Here is an 11,478-nt window from a genome sequence, read left to right on the forward strand (position 1 = left end):
CAATTCTGGTCAATAATTGTGAAAATATTATGAAATTTATTGTATTAGTATAACAATATATATACCAGCTTACATAAATATTAAAAAAAAAAAAAAAAAACTTTAGGTACGATAACTACAGTACCGGTTAACTAAACCAAAAGTATTGTATATAATGAAGAAGGAAAAGACAAAAAAACAAAAAGCACAAAACAAACCCAAAAAATTTTTTTAAAAAAAAAAGGACTCACGAAAACAAAATACTGTTGCCACTACAGTACTTGTACAATGCAAACACGTTTAGTGCACAGTAAGCATAGCCGCTTTTTATAAGGTTAATAGAAGTGCATGCTGTGATATAGGAGTAAGTGGAAAGTATAGAATAAAGCGAGAGGAATGGCAATGAAGAATGAGAAGAGCAAGATCCTGGTATTTGGGGGAACTGGCTACATAGGAAACTACATGGTGAAGGCAAGCATCTTCTTAGGCCATCCAACTTACGTTTATGCTCGTCCTATCACCCCACAAACAACTCCTTCCAAAATAGACCTACACAAGTATTTGCAGTCCATGGGTGTCACCATTGTCCAAGTAATCTCTCTCTCTCTCTCTCAGCAGCAGCAACAATAATTCATTAAAGGAACTATATATATATATATATGTTCAATTGAGACATGCAGGGAGAACTCAACGAGCAGGAGAAGATTGTATCAGTACTTCGGGAAGTGGACATAGTTATCTCCACGTTGGCATATCCTCAAGTTCTTGACCAACTCAAAATCATAGATGCAATCAAAGTTGCTGGTAATATAAAGGTACCCATTCTCTCTTGGAAGTTTTGGTGAGGACTATGCCAGCTCAATTTCGTAAAGGTTTACCTTCAAAAGGAAAATTTCTCTAATTCAATGTACTGTGGTTTTTGTCGGTTTATATAAAATTATTTTAGTGTATTTTTAGTTAAATGACTTACTTATTATATTATTTCATTTGTTTAAATGATACACATCAATAGTTTATATCACTCGTAATAGATCAGAGTAAAACTCTATCCACCAAAGTTGTTTGAAACGTATTCTATGCTTATAATTACAAAATGATATATCTTCTAATTATAATATTTTTGAATCATAAAATAAGCAAGTAATTTTTTAATTATTAAAAAAAATATGTTGTATGTATAACATATATGACAGTAAGTGTGTATAAAACTATGACCTACACATTTCGAGTAGAGCTGAAAGTCTTAACGGCACCCATAAAATATTTTTACATTTTCATCTTCAAGTTGCATAACTTTCAAACAATTAATTGTTGAAGGCATCAATAAAACAACTTTTCCACTCACGCTATCCTTTTGCGATTTGATCCACAAAGATGCAAATTTATTCTAGTTCGATGGTTTAAGTCCAAAGGGTTTTTTTTTTTAATATATATATACACACACTTAAATACTCAATCTTAATCATTTTTTTTTCTAATGGCCTCTCAGAGATTCCTTCCATCAGATTTTGGATGCGAAGAGGACAGGGTAACCCCTCTACCCCCTTTCGAAGATTTTCTAGATAAAAAGAGAAAGATCAGGAGGGTAATAGAAGCAGCTGGGATCCCTTACACATTTGTGTCAGCAAATTGTTTTGGTGCATATTTTGTCAATTACTTGCTTCGTCCACATGAGAAAAAAGACGATGTTGTAGTTTATGGAAGTGGCAAAGCAAAGGGTATGCCTATAATTAACTTTCTTTTACCCAAAACATTCTTAAATTAAATTGGATAAAATTATGTTTGCTCCTTAATTTATGTGTACTAATCACCTTTTGTGAAATTTCTAATGTATGTTTAGCGGTGCTAAATTATGAAGAAGATATCGCTTTGTACACTATCAAAGTTGCCAATGACCCTAGAACATGCAATCGAATTGTCCTTTATCGGCCCCCAAAGAACATTGTGTCACAACTCGAATTGATATCACTTTGGGAGAAGAAGACTGGTCGGAGTTTCAATAGGGTTTATGTCCCCGAAGAAGAATTGGTTCGACTCTCTGAGAGTATGTTGGAACTGCACTTGCACTTAAAAGTGTTTCTTATCTGTTATTTATTTCATTATTTCAGCATCATTAATAAATTTACTAATTATGGCCGGTAAATGTTTTTCCCACAATTATTAAGTATTATATTATTTGTGAATTCCAGTTATCTTAACTGGTAAAATTCCTTATTGTCAATAAAAGATTTAAGGTTTATTTCTCATCTATACCAAAAATGTTTAACCTAATGATAGAAATAATCATCATAGAGTAGAAACCATAGATTAAAATTAAAAAAGAATAATACTAAAGATACAAACTATTTTACAAAATGCTGATGTGGTGAGTGATTATTGGTAAATAAAAAAATGATATTAATTGTGAACCTAAATAAAAATTAATAAGAGGTTGGTCACATCAATATTTTTTAAAAATGTTGTAAAATAATTTATGCATGTAGCATTACTCATTAAAAAAAAAAAAAAATTATACCATATATATATATATATATATATTATTATAAAATAACTAAAATTTAAATGGAAAAAAATTAGACACATAGTATATTATAATTGGTGGAAATGTGGAACATAAAATGGGACTGATGACTTTTATTCCTACATATGCGTATAAGCGTATATCTATTTCACTTCTAAATAGTGATTTCATTAATTAATTGATTAACTTATAACTGTTATTTTGTGGACGTTGCTGCAGCCACACCAGCTCCAAATAACATTCCAGTGTCTGTCCTTCACAGCATATTTGCAAAGGGCGAGCTGATGAACTTTGAGCTAGGGGAGGACGACATTGAGGCTTCAAGTCTATATCCGGATTTTGAATACACAACAATTGATCAACTTCTTGATATTTTTCTTGTTAATCCCCCGAAGCCCGCAATTGCTGCATTTGAATGAGAGAGAGAGAGAGAGAGAGAGAGATGTAATAAGTTGTTCTTGGCGGTTGTTGAACACAAATAGTGCACTTTGTTCACTTGTATTTCGTGTTTCTGCGTAATGACTTGCAAATAAAATTAGCTGAATGTTTTTAATTTCTAGACTTACTCCCAAGAACTATCTCACCCCTTATAACTTCAAGTAAAAATCAAGTAACTTGCAACATGTCATACTAAGATTAATTTGCCATATATTATAATTTCTTTTTTAATTAATTAGCCATATAAATTCTCGACATGTGGGAGGGACAAAAATGTGAGAAGATGGCCAGTGATGCCCAAGCAAGTATGCATATGTTATGTATATTTGCGGAATATTTCAAGGGCTTAAGACTCATACATCGGTGAAGATAGCAAAATTCCTGTCACTGATATCCCTATTGTATACTCTTTGTACAATTTTAAATAAGCTTTCTACCAATGAGGCAAGGACAGGATTGGACAAAGAGTGCCTTGTACTCATCCTATCCTCTCTTTGAGGCAGCGGTGGAGCTAGAAAAGTTATCTAGGAGGTCACCTTAAATATAACAAAAATTTTAAGTTTTAAAATAGTGATGATAATAATAATAATAAAGAGTTTGTTATCATCTTATCCTCTTTTTGAGACAGTGGTGAAGCTAGAAAATATTTTCAGGAGGTCACCCTAAATATAACAAAAATCTTAAGTTTTAAAATAACAATAATTAATAATATTATATTAATTATAAAGGGTGAGTTGATGAACTTTGAGCTGGGGGGAGGACGACATTGAGGCTTCAAGGCTCTATCCGGATCTTGAATACACAACAACTGATCAACTTCTTGATATTTTTCTTGTTAATCCCCCGAAGTCCACAATTGGTGCATTTGAATGAGGGAAAGGCCAGCGAGACATGGAATAAGTTGTTGTTGGCAGTTGTTGAACACAAATAGTGCACTTTGTCCACTTGTGTACGTATTTCGTGTTTCAGCATAATGACTTTTAAATAAAATTTGCTGAATATTTCTATTTCTTGACCTTTTCCCAGTTTATTCTTGTCCTTTGTTTCCCATCCTCTCTCTCTCTCTCTCTCTCTCTCACACACACACACACACACATATATGGGTTGGATTCAAGTTACACATAATATAACTTTAAATAATATTATACTACTCAATATTTTTTAATTAGATGCAAATTTTGATAAATTTACCATTAGATTATATTATCTTCATATATTCTCCATGCTTGCAAAATTTCAAGGTAATAAAAAATTAATAGCCATGTCATCAATCAATTTTTTAAATTCAAGATTTTGTAGTTTAAAATAGTGCATAAAAGATGATTTTATAGATCAAATGGTAAATAACATTCAATTGGCATGAAAATTGGCATGATTGTTAAACACATATAGAATATGTAATTCAACGGTGAGATTTTTAAAATATGAATTCTATAATAAGTTACTGGGTGGTGCTTAGAGTTACACCATGTGTAACTTGAATCCAATCAGTGGTAGAGCCATAAAATTTTCCTGGATGGTGTAATATTGTTTAGAGTTACACTAGATGTAACTTGAATCCAATCAGTGATAGAGACATAAAATTTTCCCAAGGGAGGCCAAGCCAAATGTATCATTGTCTTTTGGTAAGCTTAACTCTCTCAATATAAATGCGTATAAATTTATATTTGGAAAAAAAAAAATCATTTGCAAAAGAGATTTACTTATATATTTTGCAAACTACATCCTTAAAATTTGGTGGTGTTTGGATTTTACACCCTGGAGTTTTATAATTTGGATTTTACCTCTTGAAATTTGGGGATGTTTGGATTTTACCCTTTAAAGTTTAGGTGTGTTTGAATTTTACACCTCTAAATTCTAAAATTCAGGATGTAAAATTCAAAAATTCTCAAACTTTAAGAGGTAAAATCCAAATTCTAAAATGTCAGGATGTAAAATCCAAACACTCAAAAACTTTAGGGGTATAATCTAAATTTTGAAATTTTAGGATGCAAAATCCAAATGCCCTTGTAGTTTGCAATTTAGTCTATATTTTTACAAACCTATGCTTTAAATACTCTTAAAATTAATAACTTATATATAACCAAAAAAAAAGTTAATATAAAAAAAAATAAAAGAGACAACAATAAATTAAAAAATATTTAAACTTTTTAAAAATAAAATAAAAGATGTGGGTTCTAGTTAGCTCAACTGGTAATGTGGGGCCCAATAGTTTGTGGCCCTGGCCCATTTATTCATTAGGGCTTAAGGCCCGAGCCGAGAAGGTTTATAGCCCAGGATCGGTAATACAAGCACAAAATAGCCTTGGGACACAGCCGAGGACGATTCAATCCTCGGCATGTCTGAGATCTCACAGGAAGGAAGGGCAAAAATGGTATAGAAACAGCTTGGGAAAAAATCTAAAATATCTGTGTCAATAGAAAAGGGTATGCTGGAAAGTATAACGATCAGGGAAAGCTACCCTTACTACCATTCAATACTCTGTACCTGACAGAGCCATACTCTCCAGCTTTTACAACCACCCCCAATCACTCTGGGTATGGGCTGATGGGACAAGTATCAGTCTTGGAATGCCGATCCTACACGTGGACGAAGGATAAGGAACACAGGTTAGTATAAAAGGAAAAGTAAGCAATCCGGAGAAGGGGTTGGGAAAAATGGCCAAAAACCAGAGCCTCCTAGCCCGCCTCCAAGAGAAAGACTCATAGGGCGAAAATGACTTAATCATGTATGAACACCACGAAAAACTCACCGTTTGGTGACCAAGGCCTAACCTTTCAAACCCACGTTCTACAAATGATATTGTTTGGGCCTTTTTACGTACGAACCCAACACTGTTACAGGTCGTTACGAATCGTGTCCTTATAATTGGCACCGTCTGTGGGAAAGGCTTGTGTGTTGGCATAGTCGGTAGGTCGAGGCAGTTCCCTTATCATTTCTAACAGCCGGTTGTGGTGTTCTAGTATAAAGTTCCACTAGGGGCTATGTTCCTTTACCAGGGGCTACGTTTTGAAGCGTCAGCCGCACGGATGGTTCTAGGGGCTTGGCTGAGAAGCTAATTCCCCCCAAAACCAAGGTCTCATGCCATGGCCAAGGGGTTAATTCCCCCATCTACTTATCAAAATCAAGTTTTGGACAGAACCAAGGTATTGCATGGTTCTCGAACTCAAACCTATGGGGAAACCAACTACTTGGAAGAAAAATCAAGTTTTGGACAGAACCAAGGTATTGCATGGTCCTTGGACTCAAACCTATGGGGAAACCAACTACTTATCAATATCTATTGAGTTTTTGACAGAACCAAGGTATTGCATGGTCCTTGGACTTAAACCTATGGGGAAACCAACTACTTGGTAGAAAAACTGAGTTTTGGACAGAACCAAGGTATTGCATGATTCTCGAACTCAAACCCATGGGGAAACCAACTACTTGAAAGAAAAACTAAGTTTTGGACAGAACCAAGGTATTGCATGGTCCTCGGACTCAAACCTATGGGGAAACCAACTACTTGGAAGAAAAACTGAGTTTTGGACAGAACCAAGGTATTGCATGGTCCTCGGACTCAAACCTATAGGGAAACCAACTACTTGGAAGAAAAACTGAGTTTTGGACAGAACCAAGGTATTGCATGGTCCTCGGACTCAAATCTATGGGGAAACCAACTACTTGGAAGAAACCAAGGTATTGCATGGTCCTCAGACTCAAACTTATGGGGAAACCAACTACTTGGAAGAAAATTCAAGTTTTGGACAGAACCAAGGTATTGCATGGTCCTCGGACTCAAACCTATGGGGAAACCAACTATTTATCAATATCTATCAAGTTTTGGACAAAACCAAGGTATTGCATGGTCCTCGGACTCAAACCTATGGGGAAACCAACTACTTATCAATATCTATCAAGTTTTAGACAGAACCAAGGTATTGCATGGTCCTCGGACTCAAACCTATGGGGAAACCAACTACTTGGAAGAAAATCAAATTTTGGACAGAACCAAGGTATTGCATGGTCCTCGGATTCAAACCTATGGGGAAACCAACTACTTGGAAGAAAAATCAAGTTTTGGACAGAACCAAGGTATTGCATGGTCCTCGGACTCAAACCTATGGGGAACCAACTACTTGGAAGAAAAATCAAGTTTTGGACAGAACAAGGTATTGCATGGTCCTCGGACTCAAACCTATGAGGAAACCAACTACTTATCAATATCTATCAAGTTTTGGACAGAACCAAGGTATTGCATGGTCCTCGGACTCAAACCTATGGAAAGGTCGGCTACTTAATAAAAATTTTAAGTTGCTCAATCCTCGACTCAAATACCAGAAAAAGGTTAAGGCTATGAAAGTTGTTAGGAAGATGGTGAAACACCCTATTACTCAACAACCTGGAGGGGCTGTTCATTTTTGGGTTATATGTTTTCGGATGATTACCTCCTACACCGCACCGAGCATTCAGTTGTCATCTCGGCTATTTTGGGGTAAGTGTTGTTTTCTCAGGTCGGCATTATTGTGCCAGAAAACTCTATTAAATTCATGATAATATCTTTTCCTTAGCAAGAGTTTTGACCTTAAGTATCATTTGTTCAAGTCAGTATTATTGTGCCGAACAGCACTCGTAAGTTCATAATAGTACCTTTTTCCTTGATAAGGGATCTCGGTCCTAAGTATTGTGCTCTCAGGTCGGCGGTATTGTGCTAGACCGCCCCAATAAGCTCATCATAATATCTTGTCTTTTTCTTCTTAATATGGGTTTTAGCCCTAAGTATCATTTGTTCGATTCAGTATTATTAAGTTGGATAGTTTCAATAAACACAGAGTAAGATCTTTTTATTAACTGAGATTTCGGTCCTAGACGTCGGTCAAAGTGTAAAAATAAAAAGAATTCACAAAATAGTATATCTATTCACGGCGTAACCATTTCAAAAATAAAGAGATAGAACATGTGAAATAAAGCAATAACGACTTTTATTAATATAAAGAGATATTACAACGTACAAAGAATGGCTTAAACAAGCCTATACAGAAGGTGGATTACAAAAATAAAAAAAAATAAAAAAAACAAAAAAAAAAACAACAACAACAACAACAATATGACAAATAAACAGTCAGATGTCTTTTTAAACTCGTCTCCGAAATCCTTCCAAACTCTGCCCCAGTAGCGCCCATATTGAGAGGAGGACCTTCTTCAGAAGAAGAAGGAGGAGAGGAAGAGAAAGAAGGAGGAGAAGAAGAGAAAGAATGAGAAGAAAGAGAGGCAAAAGGAGGCACCAGTGAACGAAGAGAGGAAGAAGCAGGGGCACTTAGTCCCTGCGTCAGTCCTGACTCCTAACACGCTGGTGCCATGTTAGCTATGCTCATGAGAGAGCGGCTGGTACTGATAATGGGTGACCCCAGTTCAGTCGTGCCGAAAGTTTGACATGACGAACCCCTGCTTCGGATTTTGGCTGAAAGGAAGGTAAGAAGGATCTTGAGTCTCCACCATCCCTGCCCTGACCGAGCCATTTTGAGTTTCATAAGAATATGGTGTTTCTGGGAGGGGTATGGTTCCTTCATTACTTACTCCTATCTCGAATGTATCACAATTTAAGGTGTAACTAGCGAGTAAAGTAAACTCTGAAGGAGGCTAAGGGTTTCAGATTTCAGAAGGATGAAAAGGGTCTCTGTACAAGAGAAATAGCCTCCTGTTTTTCTTCTTAAATGAAGGGCAAAACGGAGGGTATTTAATCTGTCCAGATTTCCAAGAAAATCTGTAAACGAGAATGTACCCGTTCCACTTCCCCACATCGTCAACAAACCGTCGAATTTAAATAGTCTCGTAAATGGAAGTCATTAAAGGCGCATTTCGGATAATCAAACGGCGGGGACGCATTGTGAATGAATTCATAGGAATGTCTCGTAGTTCGGTATGTTTCTTGGGTAGATAAAGAGACACCAGCATTAATGAAAGACAGAGTTAAACGAGCCATAATAAAGGCTTGGCATTACCAAAATCCTCCTCTCCAGCTAAGAGGTCGGACAGCAGGATTTTGAGGGGTTATTATGGGGCCCAATAGTTTGTGGTCCTGGCCCATTTATTCATTGGGGTCTAAGGCCCGAGTCGAGAAGTTTTATAGCTCAAGATCGGTAATACAAGTACAAAATAGCCTTGGGACACAGCCGAGGACGATTTAGTCCTCGGCATGTCCGAGATCTCACAGGAAGGAAGGGCAAAAATGATATAGAAACAACTTGAGAAAAAATCTAAAATATCTGTGTCAATAGAAAAGGGTATGCTGGAAAATATAACGACCAGGGAAAGCTGCTCTTACTGCCATTCAATACTCTGCACCTGACAGAGCCATACTCTCCAGCTTTTACAACCACCCCCAACCACTCTAGGTATGGGCTGATGGGACAAGTATCAGTCTTGGAATGCCGATCCTACACGCGGACGAAGGATAAGGAACACAGGCTAGTATAAAAGGAAAAGTAAGCAATCCGAAGAAGGGGCTGGGAAAAATGGCCAAAAACCAGAGCCTCCCAGCTCGCCTCTAAGAGAAAGACTCCTAGGGTGAAAATGACTTAATCATGTATGAACACCACGAAAAACTCACCGTTTGGTGACCAAGACCTAACCTTTCAAACCCACGCTCTACAAATGATATTGTTTGGGCCTTTTTCCGTACGAACCCAACACTGTTACGGGTCTTTACGAATCGTGTCCTTATAGGTAAAGTCTCTAACAGTTGAATAAGAGATTTGTGATTTAATTTCCGCCTACACCAAAAACTAATTGGTGTCTTGATCTGATGATAAATAACTATCATCAAGAATGAATGTCATAGGTTAAAACTCTCTCTCAAAAAAAATAAATAAATAAAAGAGGACCATTACCTAAAATGTTTAATTTTTTAACATTAAAATAGAGAATGTGGAGCATATTTTCGGCCCCCTCGCGGTTCCAATAACAAAATGCCAAAAACATAACTTTTTGGACTTTTTTTGTTTTTTCCGCCCAATGCACGTGAATTTGCCTTTAAATTTATTATTATTATTATTATTATTATTTTTGCAGTATTTGAATAAAAAAAGACCGAAAAGAAAATCACGTGATTGTATCCAGTGATTCAGGTTCGTCAGTTTCGAAAACGAATTGTACCAAATTTCTATAGTGAGCACTATTCATCCATCTTCCAATCTTGACGACCTGCTATAGTATCATTTTACACGTGCTTAGTATTTCGGACTTTTAAATAGGTCTTTAAGTTTGTCAACTTTTTGGGACAATTTCAAATTCAATTTTATAGAGTTTTTATCTATTTTTTTTTTTTTGTGGATTATAAATTATTTTTTTTATTGTGAATTCAAGGTTATTTTTCAGAATTGTTTTTCTAAGGTGTTATTAAGAAACTTAAATTAATAATAATTTAGTAAAAAGAGAATTTGAATTTATCAAATTATCGTAAAAAAAAAATGCAAATATATGAAGTATTTTAAAATATATATGTGTGTGTGTGTGTGAAGTTTTACAATTTCCTTTTAAGAGTTTTCATATTCTGAAATAGTTATATAATAATTCATTATTAATTGTTATTGATGAACCCAATAATTTCCCTCGTCCAGGAGGGACGGGGGAAGGCGCTTTAAAGCAAGCATTGAATGCAGGACCGTTGGACAAACAACCGTTGAGGTCTCCGTAACCCCTCATTAAACAAGGGAAATGTTACGAGGAGGCTTTTAAGTTCCCATTAAATGACACCAACGGCTAGAAGAGAGAAAGCCCTATTTAATATAAACCACATCTCAAGCAAAGGTACAAAAACAAACACATTGAGATCAAAGTTTTGAGATTGGCCTTTCACCCTAAATCTTATCTAACTTTACCATCGAAGACTTAGTGACCGGTGCCACACCAGTGGCCACCTGAGCCAAGATCTCCCGTTCTAGTTTTTTGTAGGATTGCTGACGAAATTAGGCCACCCTTCATCTGGACGAACATCTAGATTGACGATTTTGTCATCATCAATCATTATCTATTATTAATGTGGATAGGTGTGACCATTTTATTTTTTTAAGTTTGTATAACATTTTTATTTTTATTCAATTGTTATTTCCTATTTGTCATTGTTTTTATAAAAAATATTTCATTTTTTTTATAAAAAAATATTTTAAACTAAGGGTATACTTAGTAGACTGTAATAGACATTGTAATGTAATATTTATTCCTATGGTTTAGTTATTCAGTAGTGTAGTTATGTTTTTATTACAGGGAATATTCATTCTTTATGAATAGTTATTCTTTAAAATGAGGAATAGCTATTTATCTCTAAAAAAGGATGTAATAGATATTCCTTAGTAAGTGTATTAATTTCTACAATTAATATATTTCTAAATAAACAAACTTTCCATATGCACATAACAATTATGAAAATAAAAATCATAAAAAATAACTAATCTCTCTTTCAAATTTAAAAAATATTATTTTTTAAGAAATATAATTATATAAGTAAGATATTTCCTAAAATATATCGTAACTTTGATTTAAAATGCTTTTATTCCATT

At 35.1% G+C, this 11,478-nt stretch overlaps 1 protein-coding gene across 1 annotated transcript; it reads left to right on the plus strand.

The window, feature by feature from the left end:
* Window positions 1-355: 355 nt before the first annotated feature.
* Window positions 356-3,053, plus strand: LOC115975026 (eugenol synthase 1-like). Its single transcript, XM_031095655.1, has 5 exons — window positions 356-570; window positions 660-794; window positions 1,469-1,697; window positions 1,820-2,023; window positions 2,720-3,053. Exons 1-5 carry the CDS (start codon window positions 376-378, stop codon window positions 2,917-2,919), a joined length of 963 nt encoding a protein of 320 aa, XP_030951515.1. The 5' UTR covers window positions 356-375; the 3' UTR covers window positions 2,920-3,053.
* Window positions 3,054-11,478: the final 8,425 nt, after the last annotated feature.

The sequence above is a fragment of the Quercus lobata genome, chromosome 2 (assembly GCF_001633185.2).
Source record: "Quercus lobata isolate SW786 chromosome 2, ValleyOak3.0 Primary Assembly, whole genome shotgun sequence".
Taxonomy (NCBI): domain Eukaryota; kingdom Viridiplantae; phylum Streptophyta; class Magnoliopsida; order Fagales; family Fagaceae; genus Quercus; species Quercus lobata.

Bases quoted from the DNA above. Each gene is read 5' to 3' on its own strand.
- LOC115975026 (XM_031095655.1), top strand. From the start codon at position 376: ATGGCAATGAAGAATGAGAAGAGCAAGATCCTGGTATTTGGGGGAACT. The intron at 571-659 runs GTAATCTCTCTC...TGAGACATGCAG, and splicing joins TGGGTGTCACCATTGTCCAA to GGAGAACTCAACGAGCAGGA. The intron at 795-1,468 runs GTACCCATTCTC...ATGGCCTCTCAG, and splicing joins AAGTTGCTGGTAATATAAAG to AGATTCCTTCCATCAGATTT.